This window comes from Seriola dumerili, unplaced genomic scaffold (genome assembly GCF_002260705.1).
Source record: "Seriola dumerili isolate Sdu_G_001 unplaced genomic scaffold, Sdu_1.0 BDQW01000315.1, whole genome shotgun sequence".
In the NCBI taxonomy this organism is placed as follows: Eukaryota; Metazoa; Chordata; class Actinopteri; order Carangiformes; family Carangidae; genus Seriola; species Seriola dumerili.
Window position 1 is genome coordinate 321,007 of NW_019174570.1, and position 21,055 is coordinate 342,061.

Here is a 21,055-nt window from a genome sequence, read left to right on the forward strand (position 1 = left end):
GGACAACACACACACACCAGACATCAACACACCAAGACACCACAGCAAAGCACAGAAACGACACCACACAGACACACACCACAGAGAGCATTCACACACACACAACACACACAGACACACGGACACAGACACACACACAGCACACACACACACAGACACACTACAACAGAGAGAGGACACCACACACAGAGAGAGACCACACACAGACACACACACAGACACACACACACAGACACACACACACACCACACAGCGACACACACCAGACACACACAGGACACAGACACACACACACCACAGTCACACACACACACACACAGACACACAGTCATCACACACACAGACCACACCCAACCACACACACACACACACACACACACACACACAACAGACACACACACAACACACACCACACACCACACACACACCACACAACACAAATTAGTTGATGAAGCTAAATCTGAATGACGCCGTCAGTCGACGCAGAATAATGAAGCTCAGATTCCGAGCTGATCTTCAGCTTCGTCAACAACAGCTGCACGACACGCCAGAAAAAACCCACGTGATTATTTTGACAGATGTTGTGATTTCAGTTGGAATCGAATGATTGTTTTTTATTTCATTTTCCCTGAAAAATAAAAATGATGATGATGTGATTTTGCTGATCTCTTTACGTCTGGAGAAACATGATCTGTAGGTCGGAGCGTCTCTGTAGCTCCCACAACACTGATGCTGCTAACAATGCTAATGCTAACAATGAACAACAACGTGACACACACTCTACCTTCATCAAAAGACACTGCAGCTGCTGTGATTTGGATGTTTGCATTGATATGAATTGTGCAGCTCTAACCTCGTTCGTTCTAGATTCAATGAACCGTCACACGGTGAGAAATAAAAGGTTCTGAGAGTCTGAAGCAGAAGAACAAGGAGCAGCAGAGGAGGGAAAACCTGGAAAATGTTTCAGTGAATAAAATCCGGACAGTTTCTGAAGAACTTCACACTCTCATCAAGGGTTCTGTAGAACACAGGAACACCTTTTTAAAGGTTCTTGATTCCCTGAGCTCATAGAACCACGACAACAACAACCCGTACCTCACCTCTGTGACCTTTCTCTCTACACACACACACACACAGACACACACACAGACACACACACAGAGAGAGACACACACACGGAGAGAGACACACACACACACACACAGACACACACACACAGACACACACACACACAGACACACACACACACAGACACACACACACACACACAGACACACACACACACAGACACACACACACACACACAGACACACACACACACACACACACACACACACACACACACACAGACAGACACACACACACACACACACACACACACACACACACACACACACACAAATTAGTTGATGAAGCTAAATCTGAATGACGCCGTCAGTCGACGCAGAATAATGAAGCTCAGATTCCGAGCTGATCTTCAGCTTCGTCAACAACAGCTGCACGACACGCAGAAAAACCCACGTGATTATTTTGACAGATGTTGTGATTTCAGTTGGAATCGAATGATTGTTTTTTATTTCATTTTCCCTGAAAAATAAAAATGATGATGATGTGATTTTTGCTGATCTCTTTACGTCTGGAGAACATGATCTGTAGGTCGGAGCGTCTCTGTAGCTCCACAACACTGATGCTGCTAACAATGCTAATGCTAACAATGAACAACAACGTGACACACTCTACCTTCATCAAAAGACACTGCAGCTGCTGTGATTTGGATGTTGCATTGATATGAATTGTGCAGCTCTAACCATCGTTCGTTCTAGATTCAATGAACCGTCACACGGTGAGAAAATAAAAGGTTCTGAGAGTCTGAAGCAGAAGAACAAGGAGCAGCAGAGGAGGGAAAACCTGGAAAATGTTTCAGTGAATAAAATCCGGACAGTTTCTGAAGAACTTCACACTCTCATCAGGGTTCTGTAGAACCACAGGAACACCTTTTTAAAGGTTCTGATTCCCTGAGCTCATAGAACCACGACAACAACAACCCGTACCTCACCTCTGTGACCTTCTCTCTACACTTCATTAACACAAACGGTCAAAACCTCCAGTGTAAGAAAGGACCCTTCACTAACAGTAATTAACCCATCACTCAGTGATGATGAACATCCCGTCACAGACGGAGACGCCTGAAGGCATCACACTAACAGCTCCTCTACACTGGGAATAAACCAGACACCAGCAGCAGGAGGAAGCTGCTGACTGGAGCTGAAACCATCACGATTGGCTGAAAGAAAATGAATCAATAAAAATGTGGATATTAAATCACTAAACTATCAAAACACATGGAACCTGCACTGTAAACTGAATATTTGACATTTTCTGATGTGAGTGTTTGCCTCTGGAGTTCAGGATGTTGTGATGATGATGATGATGAAGAATCTGTTGTTTTTATATTCTATGGGCTGATCAATAACTATGGAACGGCCTCAGAGCAGGTGAGCGGTCTGTGGGGACTGTGACACGTCAGAGTGGACGTGAGGTTCTGATCCAGACCTGTTGTGGTCTGGTCCCACTTGGCTGTATTTATACTCAGCGCTGGTTTTCTCCTTCTGGAAGAACTGGTTCAGACGGGCCTTGGCGTTCTCCAGGGTCCAGTTACCATGGAGACTGGCGTTCAGGTCGACCTCCTCCGACTCCAGAGTCTACGAAAAACATCAGGACAAAGAGAAGGAGGCGGTTTGATCAGGTTCTACTCAGACTGACTCAGAGTCAGCCGAGAGGAGAGGACGTACCGCCTGCGCCTCCTGCTCGTCTCTCTTGGCGTAGTACTCCTTCAGGTTGGCTCCTCGGTCCCACTGAGCTCCTCCCCCTGCTCCTCCTCTTCCTCCTCCTCCCCACCCAGAGCTTCCTGCTCCTGAGTAACCCAGTCCAGTCACTCCAGGAACCGGCCCGCTGACACCGTCCTCGTCTGACACCAACGAAGAAGAAGAGTCAGCGTTTATCATGACTGAACTCTGAACTTAGAGAAATGATCGCAGCGTTACCTTTCTCAGCCTTCACCACAAGGTGAGGAGGCAGAGGGCCGCTGGGGGGGAGGTTTCCGAAGCCACCGTCTCCTCCTCCTCCTCCTCCTCCTCCGTCAGGCTGATCAGCGTCTGGAGCGCTCACCTGGTGACACAAGACTCTGAGTAAGTTACTGTGGCATTCACCGACAGAGCTCTTCAACCTGACGTCAGGACTGACGCCCTGGGAGACTCTATCAATCACATATATCATTACAGACATCAATATAAATCAATATATCAAACATATTACTGTCATTTTTACAGCAACAATTCATTTCTCTTCTTACTCACTTGGATCACTGCCCAGTGGTGTGTTCACATGCATCAAATCAAAGCCAAAGGAAGTGGACTAACCTAATTATTATTGTTCATTTATTATGAACTGTTTTTATCATTATTATTATTATTATTATTACCAATGAGTTACTGGACACATTCATTTCCCCCAGGAGATCAATAATAAAGTATCTATCCATCCATCCATCCATCTAACGATCTATCTTTGATGTTAATTGACATTCTTCTGCATTATGAAGTCGTGTTTACTGGAGTGGAGCCCAGGGAGAGTAGCTGCACCTTGGTAGTGACTGATGGATCCAAATAAATAAATCAATAAATCCCTTCCCTGTAAGCTGTGTCCTGTCGGAGCTTCATATTTCCCTGTTCCTGGATCTTCATCAGATCTCATATTAAGACCAGCCAGTCAGTTTTCATTAAAAGCAGCTGTGTGGCACTGACCCCCAGAGCTGGGACCTCTGCTGCGCTCATCTCTCCGACTCGGACCAGGTAGTTGACAAAGTCCCGGGCGGCGTTGGTCTGAGCGTCCTTCTTGTTGGTGGAGTTCCCCATCCCCATGTAGTTGTAGCCGTCCACTCGGACCTGGACGGAGGAGAGTTGAGGGTGAGACAGAGCAAACGGGTGTTTGACAGAACGTGACGGAGAACACTCACCTCACACAGGAACTTCTGCCTGTTTTTGTTCCCCGCAGCTCGGATGTCGTAGTTGGGGGTCAGCTTCTTTTTCCCACACCAGGCGTACAAGAAGTTCTTGATGTCCGCCATGACGGGCTGACGGGCGGGGGAGTTTCCTCCTCTGTAGACCCCTGAAGAAACCAAGAGCAACCCCGGTCAGTCAGCAGCGAGCCCACACCAGCACTCACTTCATTATGTGACTTATGATTGGTTCAGAGTTCATCAAGAGGAATGGGAAAGTCAGATTAAAATGTGACTGATGACAGCAGCTTATTTAATAGACACTACAACTACAAATTACTGTAAATATTATTTGGTTTGTATTTCACTAAGAAATTGTTGTTTACCCTCAGAATGAAACCACAACCAAAGTCTACACAGAGAATAACACTTCTTCTTCTTCTCCCGCCCGGGAACATTATAAACTTTATTCATGACATCATGAAAGATTTTAAGAATAATTACAATCTTCATTAGTGGATTCGGGATAGAAACAAGAAGCGAAAGATCATGAGACACGAGGTTAATTCAGCTGTAAATCAAAGTGATGTGAAGAGTCGGTTATTCAGAGAAGGACTCTCCCGTTACTAACCGAGTCTGGTTTGTAGTTACAGACGAATCAAATATTATTAAAAAGCTCAAAGGGAATTTAAATATAAGAAGTATACGGAGCTGATATAAGTTAACATTAGCAGAATCAATGAGTGAACCTCCCTCTGTAGTTAGCTCACTGAGCTAACGTTAGCTTCCTGCTAACTAGCGTTGAATTTCTGTCTCTGCCGCCGACTCGGCGCTTCGTCACTGCCGCCAATAACCAGTAACACGACCTGACTAACCAACACAGCGGCGGACAGGTGGGTAGTTACTCACAGTCAGACAGGTGGGTAGTTACTCACAGTCAGTGTCGGTGACGGTTTAAAGTGCTTTAGACTTCACGCTCCGCTGGTTTGTTATCGTCCTGTTACTGTTTACTTCCGGTTAGAAAACCGCTTCACTGCTGCTACAGCGCCACCGGCTGGACTGGAGACATACTACTACTGTTGTTGTTGTTGTTGTAGTTACATTATATTATCTATTAAACAAAGACTAAAAACTGAGCTGCTCCAGTAAAGTATCTGTAAACTGTAAATGTAATATATGTACATAGATTGAATTTCCATATATGACATATAAGCACATATAAAATAAAAGCTCATATGTAAAACATTATATGAGAAATTGTAAAAATTTCATACAATGACATGATCTAGCCTATAAAAGTATATAAATGTATGTATGTGTGCTTTTATTGTAGACATATGTTACATTACAGCCTGTCAGTATATGTTGATATTATATAAAAGACTGAGACTTTCCCAGAATGGGAAGTTAAACATGTTTAAAATTAATGAGAAATTAATAAGAAAAACATTTAAACACATAGATTTTTTTTAACATTTATGTTCTTTTAATAAACTTGCATAAATAAATTAAATATTTAATGTTAACACATAAAAATTAGCATGTGTGTTCTATGTAATAATATATGTCAAAATTAGCATTTATGTGTATTGTTTCAGTTAACTTGCATGTATAAATTAAATATACATCACTAACATATATGCTTGCAACATGTTACACCATGTAAAAATATACACATTTCACTATGTGCTGTAAAAAAAAAATGGTAAAAAAAACAGTCAAATGACTGGCAGCAGTGGCTGCCGAACAAAAAAAAGTAAAATATCCTAATTCAAATGAAGTGTTAAAACAATAAATTTACAGAAAGTTTCATTAATATTTCTACAGAGAAAAACTTTACAGATTTTAACTGCATTATTATGATCAAACACCTTCAATAAAGTGAATCCATTCACGTTTCTACAGAGAAAAACTGTTATTTTATTGTCAGTCAGTCAGTCAGTCAGTCAGTCAGTCAGTCAGTCAGAAAGTCAGTCAGTCAGTCAGTCAGTCAGTCAGTCAGTCAGTCAGTCAGTCAGTCAGAAAGTCAGTCAGTCAGTCAGTCAGTCAGTCAGTGTCAGTGCTGCTGTGGTCCAGCCATGAATCTGACCACATAACTCTCTCCTCTGAAACTTTCCCTGGCTGCTTGTTGTTTTCAGAATACAGTTTAAACAATCCTCCTCTTGGTCACAAAGCACCTGCTGGTCTGGCTTCACAGAACATCTCAGACATGCTGTTAGTTTACAATCCCAGCAGATCACATGGTGGAAATCTCCATGTACATATAAGATGTTTTACCCTCCTCTTCCCCTTTTAAAAATGAAGCAGAGTAACAGTTTACTCAGAGTACATCACCTTTCATTACCAGCAGTGAGTGACCGTTTACGTGCTGACGTCACTGTAGCGTCTCATCGCCAGTCTCTGGAGTTTCTGTTACCGGTAGAGTTATCTATATATCCAGAGGATGTATACATGTGATAATAATAAAGGGACATATATGTGGTATATTACATGTGTGTTTGGGTGTACTGGAGTTCACTGCAGTGAGCTGAGACATGCAGCTCTGAGGTCCAGGCAGGTGTTGATAACGTGTGTGTTCAGGGTGTGGTGTCGGCCAGGTAACAGGAACAGACCGGGCGTGTGTGTGTGTGTGTGTGTGTGTGTGTGTGTGTGTGTGTGTGTGCGCCTGCGGCAGTGTATTTGTGCAGATCAGAGGTGGGGAAAGTGTATGACTGTGTATCCAGGTAGTGGCAGGGTGTGTTTGATGGATCATAATGTGTGTGTGTGAGTAAGTGTGTGTCTGAGGTTCAGGGTGTGTCACAGCCTCAGGATACAGTTTACAAATGGAGACAATACACACACACACACACACACACACACACACACACACACAGACTAACATTAGAGTAAACTTTAGCAGGAGTCTGTTTGTCCTTTAATAAAGAAACAAACACAACAACATGGAAATAAACAAACACTTTTTATAAGATCAAATCTGCTTCAGTAAAAGATAAAAACATCTGATCATCTGAGAAATGACAGTGTTGATGCTTTTAACCTTTTTACTTTGGCTTTCAACTGAATTTTATTCATTTGTCTTTCTATTTATTTATATATTCTAATATGTTTTCTATTCTGTGATTCTTTTCCAGATTGTTTTCTCTTTAATATCCTACTTTTATTTCAGGTTATTTATTTTATTTCTACTCTTATTTCTGCTTTCACTCTTTAATACGTCTCCTCTCTTTTATTATTCTATCTTTGTTTTCCAGTCTTCAGTGTTTCCTCACTTCCTGTTATTATCTGTTTGTTTATCTTTATTGCTTTTATTCTGTAAAACACTTTGTGTGACATTGTTTGTATGAAAAGTCTGATTGATTGATCGATGTGAGAGATGTATTGATCATTATTAATGTATTAATGTGTGTACTGGTGGTGTTGGGGCTGCTAACACTTCATTAGCTTTCAGAATCAATAAACTTTATTGATCCCCAGGAGGTAAATCAGGTCAACAGTTGCTCCCTCAGTGAAGAAAAGAGAACAGGAAGTAGATTATAAAGATAAAATATAAACATTCAATACAAAGTCCTATAACATGATTTATAAATAAAGTAGAACACCGTGAAGACGTGGAAGGATGTGAGTTTAAACTGTCTGTCACTGACTTCACACAGCAGGTGTAACTCTGGTGTTTTACTGCTGATCATGGTCGTATACTCATGATGCTTTATTGTCTCCGTTCAGTCTGAACTTCTCTCCAGACGAGTTTCAATCTGAAGATATTTTCCATGTGAGGAACAGAGAGTGTTTTCACCTCGCGGCCACAGACAGACGCTTTTAATTCAAGTCTGTGAAACGTCTCTGTGTCAGAAATATGTAAATGTGATGGAAGAGTCCCAGTAAACGTCCAGAACAACGCCCCGCACTGTCCCACACACACACACACACACACACACACACACACACACACACTGCAGCCGTCATATCCTCTGACTGAGTGTGTGTGTGTGTGTGAATCACATGTGAGTAAGTGAGTATGTGCGGCGTGCTGAGACCTGCAGCAGGAGAGGAGTTAAAAGGCGACGCTGTGAGGAGCTGCAGGAGTTTTATCTGCTGCTTCTGAGGATTTGACACTGATCTGGTTTTAAAGATTCACACGACATGAGGAGCAGCAGCTGGATTTCACTGTGTGGACTTCTGTCTGCCATCTGCGCCGTCCAGGCCTCATACACCCCCTACCGTAAGTGTTTGTTCTTCTTACTTGATCTGAGAGCTGCAGGAGCTCAGCATCTTTAAACTCTGGTTCATCTGCTGGCATCTGTTCACCTGAGCTCGGCCCGAGAGGAAACACTCACCTGAGCTCTGTAACAAACAGCAGAACCAGAGAAAGAAATTCACTAATTACAGAGAAACAATTCTTAAAATTGTCAAGATCTCTTCCAAAAACGAGAAGCACATGTGGCTCATTAAAGAGAGATTTAATTTATAATAAACTAAAATCAACCTTGGTTTACTTCAATAGTCTAATTTAGAGATTTTATTTTACAAAATAATGTTTAATGAAGAGAAATAATTGTGTTCATTTCCATCTAATAGTTTCTGTTGTTAATTGCCTTTGTTTGACTGTTTGTTGTTGCTGTAGTTATTGTCTCTGATCTGTATATTTTTAACTGACTGTAGGAAATGATCAGCTGCGTTGTTTCAGCTGGTTCAACTAGAGACAGGAGAGAATCAGCAGCAGATAGAAACTCTAAACTAACAAGGTTTCACTTTAATGAGAATATACCACTAATTAAATTATGTTACATATGATATTTATATTTTAATGAGACGTCACGGCAGCTCAATGTAAGAGACACAGAGAGAAGGGAGGCACCCATGGGTGAGGCCCCTGCAGCCCCTCCCTCACCTGTGGGTGAGGCTTCAGCAGCCAGGTTAGTCTGATGAGTCCATCACAGACCAGAACACACCTGATGTGTTTCCAGATGTGGGCAGGTTCTGCTGCGTGAGGCTATGATGTCACAGGAAGCGTCTGTGGGCGGGGCTCTGGTATTTTTTGTTCCTTCTGGGTTCAAAGTTTCCATCTGTGTGTTCAGGGAGGAGTCATGTCAGGATGTTCTACATGTTGGAAACTGTCCTGTCAAGGCAATAATACCTGAGCTCACAGTCGCCGGCGGCAACGCTCAGGTGAACATTACCTCCCGTCACAGTGAGTCACAGTGTATCCACCATGACTGAACTGCTACAGTCTGCACCGACCTCTGAATCAGTCGACCTCGTCCAGACACTTAGACAAACAAATGCACCTTAAACACCCTCCTCCCCCCTCCCCCCTCTGAACACCTGTGGATAAGTAAATTACTCAGTGTTCAAAGGCTGGTTACACAAAAGTCTGAGTTAAGTGTTCCTTAAAACTTAATAAAAAGAGTTGCTCAAAACACCTTAAGTCTTCTCCTCAAGGTTTCCTTAAAACGTTAACTTACGTATTGAAGGTTTTCTCTTGATCTTAGTTTTAAACTTAAGGAATCACTTAAAGTCAGTTAAACCGTAAAGTTGACTGAGGTGAGGTTCCATCAGGAGACAGCAGCTTCTTCAATGTGATCACAGGTGTCACAAGCTAATATAAACAAACGGTCTCCATGGAAACAGCAGAATTGTACCGCTGTAAAATCTCTTAACTTTTTTCCTTAACTAACTTTTAAGACATTCTGTGCAACACCCTGAAGTAACTCCCTCAGCTAAGGAGAAATTAAACCTTAAGTGTCAGATTTAAGTAGAAAACTGAAGGTGGATAAAAACTTCAGCTTTTATAAACCAACATCTTTGGACCAAAGACGTTTCATGTTCAGAAGATTCACCTGTGACTCCACGACATTTAACGAGTTACTTCACTGATTCAGGTTAATGATCAAAAATAAAAATGTATGATTATAGATTAAGATGAGAATTCACAAATGAAGTTAATAATGAAAAGACATGAATCAATATTTAATCCAATAACACATGATTCTGCGTCTTGTTACCTGGAGTTTGATTTGTTAGATGTTGAATTTAAATGTCTGAGATTCTTCCTCCATAAACGAGGAAATTAATTTCATTTGAAAACAGGCTGATGTGGCTGAGCTGTGATTACATGACTTCACCACTAAGTGCTGTTTATGTTCCTGTCTCAGCTGACGATGGAGTTCCCGCTCTTTGTTAACAGCAGGAACAAGCAGCAGCCTGTTGAAACCATCAGTTTATAACAAGGCGTTAATTCCCTGGTGGAGTCGGTCAGTGATGATCCCGGCTCAGTGGCGTCTCCTCACGCGGGGGGCGTCGGCTGATTTGGACTCTGATGTCTGCAGGGCTTCAGGGTGGGAGGGGCTGCGCTCTCTTGGATTTGTGAACAAACCACAGAACAAACGAGGCGCCTCAACCTCTGTAAACATCTGTAACACTCTGTTTGGTCATGTTACAGCTCAGTGGAAAAGAGACTGTGATTCTGAGTCAGATTTCTATTATGTTTTAATGTATAACACGATATAAATCATATTCAAATCTACTGAGGATATTCATGTTCAACAAAGGACAATAACCTTTCCTCTCCCTCCGTTGTCAGTTGTCACTGTAGCTGTAATGCAGACTGCCGCCCCTGGGGGGCGCTAGCAGGGATTTTGACATGTGGTCAGACTGACCAGGTTCTAGACTCACTAATGTCACAATAACAGCTGATTTCTTTTGGATTATGTGTTGTATTGTAAATGTATTTACGCACCAAAGAATCAACAACCAGAGGAGCGAGAAGAAATGTCCAATAAATGATTTAAATTCAATTCAAAATAAACAGAATGATTTTGACTCCCGTCTCCTCCTCAGTTGCCACGCGCTGTAACTGCAATGGGAGAGCTCAACACTGCGTTTGGGACGCCTTTGGGATTCGCTGCCTCGACTGTGACGGAAACACAGAGGGCCGCTTCTGCGACCGCTGCAAGGTCGGCTTTTACCGGGAGGGGGAGGGACTGGGATGCACGCCCTGTAACTGCAACTCCATAGGTGAGAAACTACAACATACCTGTCCCCGATGCTGGGGGAAAGAGAAACTGCTGCTGAGTGTCTAAACCTGTGTCCTCTCCCTCAGGGTCTGTCAGAGCTAGATGTGACAGCAGCGGGGCCTGCAGGTGCAAAGAAGGAGTCACAGGAACGAAATGTGACCTCTGCCCTGATGGACCGATCGGACCGGACGGCTGCGCGCAAAGGTGAGAGCGCGTCACATCCACAGATTCTTTACAATAATCTACTCTCAGTTAATGCACTTCAACTGACACTTCGACTCCTTTCAGTATTAAAACTGACGCTTCAACTCCTTTCAGAACTTTAACTTCAACTGACACTAACTGTTGTGTTTTTCAGAAATCAGACCAGAGAGGATTCTGGGAGTCAGACTCTGCCATGTTTCTGTTACGGCCACAGCAGCCAGTGTTCTGCACAATCCGGTTACTCCATCCACAACATCGCCTCCACCTTCACCGATGGTAACCGTTTACCTCTTCACAATAAAAGACCAGAGACAGCTTAAGTAGTTAACAGGGGAGTCGGGGAGTAATTTCAAAATAAAAGTGGTTGGTATGTGAAGTGCGTTGTGTTTTCAGGTCCTGGCGGTTGGACGGTGGCGACGGCTCAGGGCGTCACCCCCAGTGACGTTCATTTCAGATGGTCACCAATACACCGGGACCTGGAGGTGATCTCCAAGAACAGCCTGCCGGTTTACCTGTACGCCCCAGGTGAGAATAAACCCCGCCTCCTTTATCTTCCTTTTATCACCTGCTCTTCCTTTTCTCTTTCTCATTTCGTTCATAATTGCTGCTGTCACCCAGTTCTCTCTTTCCTTTCCTTCTTTCCTTTCCTTTCCTTTCCTCTCATTTCCTTTCCTTTCCTTTCCTTCCTTTCCTTTCCTTTCCTTTCCTCTCATTTCCTTTCCTTTCCTTTCCTTTCCTTTCCTTTCCTTTCCTTTCCTTGTTTCCTCTTCTCCTCCTCCTGACCAGGTGTCTCCTCTCCTACAGGTCCTTACCTGGGGAACCAGTTGCTCAGTTATGGTCAGAACTTCTCCTTCTCCTTACGTCTGGACCGGGGCGTCCGACACCCGTCCACCAATGACGTGATCCTGGAGGGCGCCGGTCTCAGAGTCTCCGCCTCCCTGGGCGACCTTCGGTCCATCGTCCCCTGTGGACAGAAACTCAAGTACAGCTTCAGGTGAGAGAGACGATCCATCGTCAACACACATTTTTATTCTCACTTACCACTCCTGACGTGATGAGCTCCACCCGCCTGGTGCTTCACAGAGCTTAAATTAAACGCCACAGGTTGATCTCAGCCTCGCTGCTACTTCAAGACTTTTTTCTCTGGACTGGAACATTCCTGTCAGAGCGGAGGAATCCTGCTGCTGGAATCAGAGCAAGTAGAAACACATCTGCAGCTGCTGAGGCTCATGGGATTGACTTCAGAAGTGATGCTGCAGGAACACAACGTCTGCACCATAAAACACAAAATCTTTTAACGGATAATTACACCTGTACACAGGTAGACCGGGTCCAGTCACCTGACTCTACTCAGAGCTGAAGCTGCATCGATCCATGGCTGCAGGAGAGTTTAGTTTAACTCACCTGTCTGTGGTTTTGGTTTTAGCTCAAATCTCAAAGTATTTGTATCAAACCAGCAGATACATGAAAAGGTTAAAACAGACTCCATAAAACAAGAATAAAACATGTTCAGAAAACAGGTGTCGACATTAAAACGTCTAAGCTTGCGGTAGAAGTACAGACGCTGACAGGCCTTTCCACAAACGGCAGCGGTGTTTGAGTCAAAAGTTAGTTAGTTGTCAGTTGTTGTCCCAAGATACTTTCACTGTTGGATGACGTCCACCGCCTGGCCGTGAGTAAAAACGTGTGAAACTCTGTCTTCTGTCTCACGAACAGACTGGACGAGCAGCCCGGCAGCAGGTGGAGGCCTCAGCTCTCCTCCCTCCAGTTCCAGAAGCTCCTGCAGAACCTCACCGCCATCAAGATCCGGGCGACCTTCGGCGAGAACGGTGAGTTTCTCCTCTGTACTGTATGTTTCCATAGTTACGTGGATGACACAGATCTGTACATCTCTGCTGAATAATGCTGCAGCTATGAGCTCCATTCTGTCTTCTAGCAATAAATAAATGGATGAGCAAAAACCTCTTAAAGTTAAATGAGGACAAAGCTGAAATCCTCCTTGTCGGCCCCAAAACAAGAAGAGAAATACTGTTCAATAACCTGGGGAAACTCCCTGGATTAAATCTGAGGTTACAAAACATCATGTTTCCACTTTAGAAACAGTTGAAGTTCCAACATTTATAAACCAACAAGATGCTGAAGGATTGATTCATGCCTTCATCACTGCAATGACTTCAGCTCATTCACTCACATTTCATATCTGATGTTTGTGATCCTGGTGTTTAGTGGTCAGTAGTAGATGAACTGTGTTGAACTGTGTCTTCTCAGGACGTGGTTACCTTGACAACGTGCAGCTGGTGTCGGCACAGCGTGGGGACGGCGTCCCGGCCGGCTGGGTTCAGAACTGTAGCTGCCCCGCTGGATACGAGGGCGAGTTCTGCGAACGCTGCTCAGCCGGTTTCAGACGCAGGACCCCCGCAGACGGAGCCTTCAGCCCCTGCGAGCCCTGCAGCTGCAGAGGAGGCAGCTGTGACCCTCAGACCGGAGACTGTTACTCTGCCGACGAGACGCCCAGAGAGCGGCACTGCCCCGAGGGGTTGTACAGAGACCCATGGCAGCCCCAGACCTGCGTGAAGTGCCCCTGTCCGGAGGGAGTGTCCTGCTCACTGGCCGCTGGTTCATTGGAGCCCCGGTGTGACAATTGCCCGACCGGAACCACCGGTACGTTCCAGAACAAACCCAGTTCTGGTTGTAGCAAACGGCTCCTCTTGCTCATTGTGATGTTTTTTTATTTGTGATACATGATGTCATGGTAATCTATACTATACTAACATCCATACTTAAATTAATGGGTGTGTTGGATTTACAGAAGGTGTGTGAATGATCAAGCTCTGACAATTATCAATAGTGTGGGTGGTGCCAAGGTGGTGGGGGCCCCCAGGTCAAATTCTGCCAAGGGCCCCATACAGTCTCGGACCGGCCCTGAACTGCTAAACAAGACAAAAGATGTTTCTGTTAAATATTAACTCAAATATATTTAATTTGCTGTTTGATGCTTTTTGGATCAGAAATGAATTTGATGAGTTGGTGAAATGTTCCAGTCCTGAATGAGCCTCCGTACCAATCTGAGGAAACTCTAATGATTAGCTTTAGGTCTTGGAATGAATTGATTAATCAGTGTAGATGCTAACAAGGCTCTACAATCATCTACTGCTCGTTCACTGATGATATTGTGTCTGCGTCGGCCTTCAGGTCCTCGCTGTGACGCCTGTCAGGAGGGGTTTTATGGAGACCCCGCAGGAGTCGCTGGAATGCGGCGCCCCTGCAGACCCTGCGAGTGTAACGGTCACATGGACGTCAGCGTGGCGGGAAGCTGCGACCGCAGCAGCGGCGAATGTCTGAAGTGCCTGAACAACACGAAGGGCTGGAGCTGTGAGTCCTGTCTGAGAGGCTTCTACCACAGCCGAGCCACCGACGCCTGCAAATGTAAGTGGAAGCTGGTTTGTCAATCTTGAGTGTGTCCATGTGTTTGGAACAAAAACTAAAGGCAGATTTTCCAAGTTCAAAGAAATCCCTCGGGACTTGAAGCAGAAGAGAGTTAGTAGAGCGAGTTTGGTCTGGTCCTGAGGTCCAGTAAATGATTCATCCAGACAAATACATAAATTCATATTTATAGTCTGTGACTCTTTTGAAGTTGTGTCAAATCAACATCTCTTGAACAGCAACACAACACAGAGCAGTGTCATCTGTGTAAAGACGGACATCACAGTCAGTTGGAGAAGAGACAATCTTATGTTATGTTATTGATGTAGATTGTAAAGGAGACTGGGCCTAGAACTGATCCTTGTGGAACACCTTTTGTTACCGGTAAAAAAATCGAATTGGATATTTCCAGATTTGACTCACTGAAATCTTTCATGAAGGTCATTTTGAAACCATCTTCATATGGGAGTTTAACGTGGATAAAAAAGGTTCAGTATCTTTAGATGAAGTTGGTTAAATTTCAACTGGAGAACTTGAAACTTGATAGTTTTAACACAGTAACCTGAGAAACTCGGGCTCCTGGATCTCGTCAGTGTAAAGTCACTAACAGTCGTCTCCTCTCTTGTTTTGTGGACCAGCGTGTGACTGCGACGTCCAGGGCTCTGAGTCCAGACAGTGTGATGACTCTGGTCGCTGTCGATGCAGACCGGGCTTCGAGGGTCTGAGGTGCCAACGATCTAACTGCCCCGCCTGCTTCAGCCCCATCAAGACAAAGGTACAGCTGTGAAAACTTTCTTTAAATGACACTGAGCTTTGATTGGTTCTATTAAACTAACTCCTCCAGTTTTCAGGTGTAGTTTGATTGCTTGGCCACATGGGGGCAGCAGAGCTCCGGGACATGCTGAAAACACAGTATCTAACATTGTCCAAACCTGTTTCCTGTGCGTCAGATGGAGGCGTACGCTGCCAGACTGAAGGATCTGGAGACTAAGTTCTCAGACATGGACGGAGGTTTGAGTCCAGCCAACAGCGCCGAGATGGAGGCTGCTCTGAGAGCTGTTGAGCGGCTGGTGAACAACCTGCAGGACGACACTGAGGAGATTGAAGGTAAGACGACGCTTCGTCACTGATGTCACTTATTGATTCTTTATCAGTTACCTGAGACAGGAAGTATGAGTTTGAGACATCCAGTCCAGCAGCATCTAGTGGATGTTAGAAGAACTGCAGCTGAACACAAACAAAGATAAAAACCTTCACAAAGTTTCAGTCGTACAAATCTGATAAGAGGATGTTGATGATGTCACTTCCCTTGTGTCCAATAGACATGGAGAAGAGCCTGCAGCGTCGCCTGTCGTCCATCAGCAGGAGTCAGCTGGCCGAGGGACAGGACATCCAAAACCTCGCCGACACGGCCGACGACATCAAACACAAACAGAAAACCTACAAGACGGAGGTGAAAACGGTCCAGACTCTGATGGACGAGATGAAACGCAAACTGGAGGAGGCCAAGAGGAACCTCAGATCAGCTGTAAGACATGACACTGACCCTGGATGGCAGGAAGTGTTCCCCATTTTATAAATGACACCATCACTTTTTACAGTAATTACCTATAATGCCAACTAAGAATGACCCTTCAGAATAAAGATCCAGAAACACACTTAGAAAATGATGGTGTTTTCTTGTGGTTAAAACCTGTTTCCTCTCCTCCCGCCTGTCAGGACCTTCCTCTTGGAGATGCTCCTGCACTGGGTCCAAACTTGTTGTCTTCATTGGTGCAGACAGCGACCAGCCTGGCAGATAAGTAAGTCCATTATACTGATCTCATGGTGTCACTGATACATTACAGTAGATGTTTGTGTCTTCACCGCTGTCAGCAGTAATAATTCCTCTTTGTCCGTCTCCAGACATCAGACGAAGGCCACCGCTGTGGAGCAAACCGCCAACATGGCTCTGAGCGACTCTAAGAAGAGTCTGGGTCTGGTCCGGACTCTCATGACCAGAGAGAACAAGGTCAAAGAGCTGATCGGAGATCTGAAGACAATGTGAGTAGCGTCTATTTGAATGATTGTTCAAACACTGTTAGATACAAGACTCTGTCCATGAGAGCGTCTCCCTCGACACGTCGTTGAACTGATGATATCCGTGTGCGTTCAGGTACGACCAGACTTCGGCCAGGGTGAAGGGTATGGAGAACCACGCGATCCGTTTGAGCAGCGACGCCAAGGGTGAGAGCAAAATGGCGGACGACATGTTGAAAAACATCGTCAAGATGGAGCAAAACCTCCCAGCATCCCTGAAGGTAACGGCTGCTGGTAGACGTCGAAATCTGTTCTTTGGTTTCAGAAAGATAATCTTACAGAATAAGTTCATATTTCCTCTGTGTAAGACCATCTGTGTGTTTTCCCATGATGCTCAGGGGGAGATGGACGCCATGGTTTCCAGGTTTGCCGGTATGAAGGGTGTGGCGCACGAGAACATCGCAGGCTTTGAGGCACTGCAGGGCGGCGTGCAGCGAGACATGGCCGCCGCCAGGGACCTGTTGGCCAAGGGCCAAGCCGCCCAGCAGGTACAGACAGAACTCATCCAACACTGGAGAACCTTTCGCATAGAGTTCAACTTTCATAAACACAATCTCTAAATAAATCTGGCCCATACACGGGCCACACACTCGTGTTCCTGTCTGGCCCATATACATCATGATTGTCTGATGCTACTTCCACATCTGGACCAGTTCTGGCACACACACACAAAATCTTCCAGCTGTCAGCAGCAGCCAGAATCAACCCAGATGTGGAGGTGTACGGGCCAGACTCGGACAGAGGACTAAGACATATATTGGGCATATGGAACCATAGGAGAGTTCACTTTTAGCTCCTTACTGCTCTCATTAAGTATAAACAGCAGTTTCAATGAGCTAGTTAGCTTAACTGCTGGCTAGCATGTTAGCAGTTGGCTCACGTGTCTCATGAGAACATGCAGATGCTCTTCAGCTGGAAGAGGCACAATACAAGTAAAAGCATCAAAATGAGACCGAACCCTAAACTGCTGACCCTGAATCAGTATGGTCTCAGTTCTATTGTGTCACATTGATTCACACCTGTCTGTGTCTGCAGGACTTCAACAAGCTGCTGGACAGAGTCAACGTTGCCAAGGCTGACACCGAGGGCGCCCTGCAACTCATCAACAGCAACACCAAGGAGCTGGACGTCGCGTTCAACACCCTGAAAGGTACATGACGCTCTGACAGGCAGATTAAACTTTCTACTTTGTTTATAACTCTGGACTGAACGTGACTCTTCCTCCTCCTCCTCCTCAGGGTTCGACCAGCAGATCGACGGCAGCAGAGCTCTGGCTGACGCCGCCATCAGGCGTCTCCCCGGCATCAACGCCACCATCCAGCAGGCCAGTCGCAGCAACGATCACACGCTCTCCGTCCTGGATGAAGTGTCCACAGATTATACCGGTGCACTGCAAAAAATCAACATGCTGGACGGCCTGGTCAACAGTCTGGAGGTAAAAACCAGCCTTAGAAAACAGTGTGTGTGTTAGCCTAGCTTAGCACAAAGACTGGAAGCAGGGGGAAAGTGTTAGCCTAGAGAAAAGAGAGAGAAACAACAACTCCAGGTCTGTTACTGACATATTCAAATGTTTGTTTTGCTTGTTCCACCTGAGACATGTCAGTCAGTCAGTCAGTCAGTCACCTGCTTAATCAATGATTAATCAATAAACTGATAGGCAACAAACAGAATCTGTGGGTTCTGGACATTCAGTTAGTGTCAGTGAGTTGCATATTCATATGAACTGTTTGACTCTGGTGTGGGACCTGGGCTCTGAGCTGACCGGGTGTCTCTGTTCTCCAGGGAACGATTGGATCGTTGCCGCCTCACACCGGTCTGCTGAACGAAGCCACCACACTGAACAAGGAGGCGAAGGATCTGAGGACGAAGGCGGTCGATGTGGTCGGAGACCTGGAATTTGAGCTGGACGACGCCAGGAGGCTGCAGGACGACGCTCAACAGGTAAAGTGTCCACCCAGAGACGACCCGTCAGGTAAAGACACGCTGTCGGACATAAAGTGAACGGTGTGAATGTTTCCTCTGCAGGCGGCCGTCGGAGCAGCTGCAGCTTTCAACAACGCCAGACAGGCCAGAAACGCCGTGGGACAGACCCTGAGAGACATCAACAACCTGCTGGCCAACATGAGTGAGTACAGGGCTTTACTGTCCTTACGTCTGAGTTAAGGGTTCCTTAAAATAAAAACAGCTGCACAAAACACCTTAAGTTAAGAATTTCCTTGAAGTCTGAGTTAAGGATTTCCATAGAATAAAAACGTTTAAAAATGTTCACTTAAATATTCAAGGTTTTCTCCTTATCTATGTCAGTTAAACCGTTAAAGACCTTAGGTCCCTCTGACTCTGTCTTTACTGGAACACGACTGAGTTTATGGTGATAAATGAAGAACATGAACATGTTCCTACATCAACAGTCTCCATGGAAACAGTAGCATTTCACTGATGTAAAATCTCTTTCACTGCTTCACACCCTTAAGTAACTCCCTCAGCTAAGGAGAAATCAAACCTCAAGTGTCACACTTAAGTAGAAAACTCGAGGTGTTTTGTGCGACCGGCCCTGGACTTTAAACATTATTTCAGGATGTTCAGCTGCAGCAGATGAACTGAACTCCAGTCTTATTGCATCATGTTAAACATACATTTGCTCCCTAATATCATGTTGTCTTCAGAGCGTCATAGCAACAGCGAGAGACAAGCCGTTGTGTTCATGTTAAACTAGAGACTCAGTGATTTCCAAGCCGAAAAGCTAATCGATTAGCTTAGCTAGCCATTTGGCCTCCCTGTGACACTCAGTGCTGATAAAGGCTCAACAATCCCAACTGGCCATGAGATGTAACAAGCCCTCTGATTGGTTGGAGAGCTAACCAGTCATATCAGGTTTTTTCAGGAGTGTCACAGAAAGGCTAATTGGAGAGGCTGAATGACCAAACTAATTGATTAGCTCAAAGGAAAAGCAGCTGGAAAATGGAAATTGAAAAGGGAATCCAGGAATGTGTATCCATTTTTAAAATTCTATTATTTATTGATGAATTAATAAATGTATTTATAAATGGTTGACTTAATGAGTTTTATTCAGTTTTTGTAAATCCATTTTTAAATCTGAAGTATTTATTGATGATTAATCGTTCATGTATAAATTCTTTTTACAATCCCTATTTTTAATGCCTGTTAAATTATGAAATTAAGTAAATGCTTTTCCCTGGTCCTCCATGACTCTTCACCTCCTCCTTCTTCTTCTCCTCCTCCTCAGACCAGCCCGGCACCGTGGACGAGGACCGCCTGAAGCAGCTGGAGGCCTCTCTGGCCCGCGCTCAGACTGACGTGCAGGATCACCTGAGGCCTCGGCTCAGGGACATGGAGCAGCAGGAGACCGCCATGCGTCGCAGGCTGGTCGGCATCAACGGGGACATCGACACCATCCTGGGCGACATCGCTAACCTGGAGGACATCCTGAGATCCATCCCCAGCGGCTGCTACAACAGCCCCCCCATCGAGGAGCCCTGAGTCCAGACCCACAGGAGAAACCTGCCTCACAGTGGCGGCGCAGAAATCATTTGGCTTCAAGAGTTTTTGAGCGACTGTCCTGTTGAACTAATAATAATATTAATGTTGTTGCACAAACCAACCACTGAACCTGTTTATTCTTCAGCCAGCACCACACTGCCCCCTACAGGTCGTCTAGTGCTAATGTCTGTTGTCTGACGTGTGACTGTAAGAGAAGTCTATTTATATGTGTACAGTTTCAGTTTTTATATTTTTCAAAATCCAGTGTTTTTATTTGTCGTTGATGTGTCCAGAATATTTATATGTATCTTTACTCTCTCATATAAAAACTGCTGCACTTTCATTTGCCTCAATGTTCATCACTTTGTTGAATAAGAGCTGAATTTCTCTGTATTTCTATATGAGCACATGTTCAGTTGTATGGAAGCTTAATCCTGCCAAAATTAAAACTTTGAAATAGAATTAAAAATTCTAAGATATTATCTCTGAATTATGTCATAATTTTAACAAAACAAACTGTTTTTAAATTAATAACTTACATATGCTTCATACATATGATGACATTTTTAAATTGATAAATTTCTAGTTTTTACTTGTATATTAAAGTCATTTGAGCATCAATAACATTAGATTAACTTCTCATCCTGATCTGTACACACACACACACACACACACACACACACACACACACACACACACACACACACACACACACACACACACCAAATCATTGTGAACAGATGAGGCGCTGATCTGTACATTTACAGGATGAATAGAAAATGGACAGACGTGTGTGACGATGATCTCCACTGTATATTATATTTATATTTATAATATATCT

General features: G+C 44.5%; 2 protein-coding genes across 3 annotated transcripts in view; one reads left to right on the top strand and one right to left on the bottom strand.

Moving 5' to 3' along the window:
• dhx9 (DExH-box helicase 9) overlaps positions 1 to 4,977 on the bottom strand; it is a 17,380-nt gene extending 12,403 nt beyond the window's left edge. Inside the window, exons 1-6 of one of the 2 annotated variants that reach the window (XM_022758999.1) lie at positions 4,933 to 4,977; positions 4,016 to 4,167; positions 3,804 to 3,944; positions 3,045 to 3,168; positions 2,793 to 2,968; positions 2,554 to 2,702 (exon numbers count right to left, since the gene is read on the bottom strand). In XM_022758999.1, the coding sequence (XP_022614720.1) occupies positions 2,554 to 2,702; positions 2,793 to 2,968; positions 3,045 to 3,168; positions 3,804 to 3,944; positions 4,016 to 4,126 (701 nt within the window). In that variant the 5' untranslated portion in view covers positions 4,127 to 4,167; positions 4,933 to 4,977. Of the gene's footprint in view, positions 1 to 2,553; positions 2,703 to 2,792; positions 2,969 to 3,044; positions 3,169 to 3,803; positions 3,945 to 4,015; positions 4,168 to 4,906 lie in introns of both variants that reach the window. The other variant, XM_022759000.1, reaches the window with a different exon arrangement.
• Positions 4,978 to 8,137: 3,160 nt separating this feature from the next.
• LOC111231768 (laminin subunit gamma-2-like) lies at positions 8,138 to 20,487 on the top strand. The gene is made up of 21 exons (XM_022759006.1): positions 8,138 to 8,216; positions 10,835 to 11,011; positions 11,097 to 11,214; positions 11,369 to 11,490; positions 11,608 to 11,739; positions 12,019 to 12,208; positions 12,931 to 13,043; positions 13,483 to 13,875; positions 14,407 to 14,640; positions 15,276 to 15,412; positions 15,588 to 15,744; positions 15,960 to 16,165; positions 16,357 to 16,439; positions 16,543 to 16,680; positions 16,793 to 16,937; positions 17,055 to 17,204; positions 17,752 to 17,866; positions 17,955 to 18,151; positions 18,499 to 18,657; positions 18,742 to 18,841; positions 19,961 to 20,487. Exons 1-21 carry the CDS (start codon positions 8,138 to 8,140, stop codon positions 20,212 to 20,214), a joined length of 3,399 nt encoding a protein of 1,132 aa, XP_022614727.1. The 3' UTR covers positions 20,215 to 20,487.
• Positions 20,488 to 21,055: the final 568 nt, after the last annotated feature.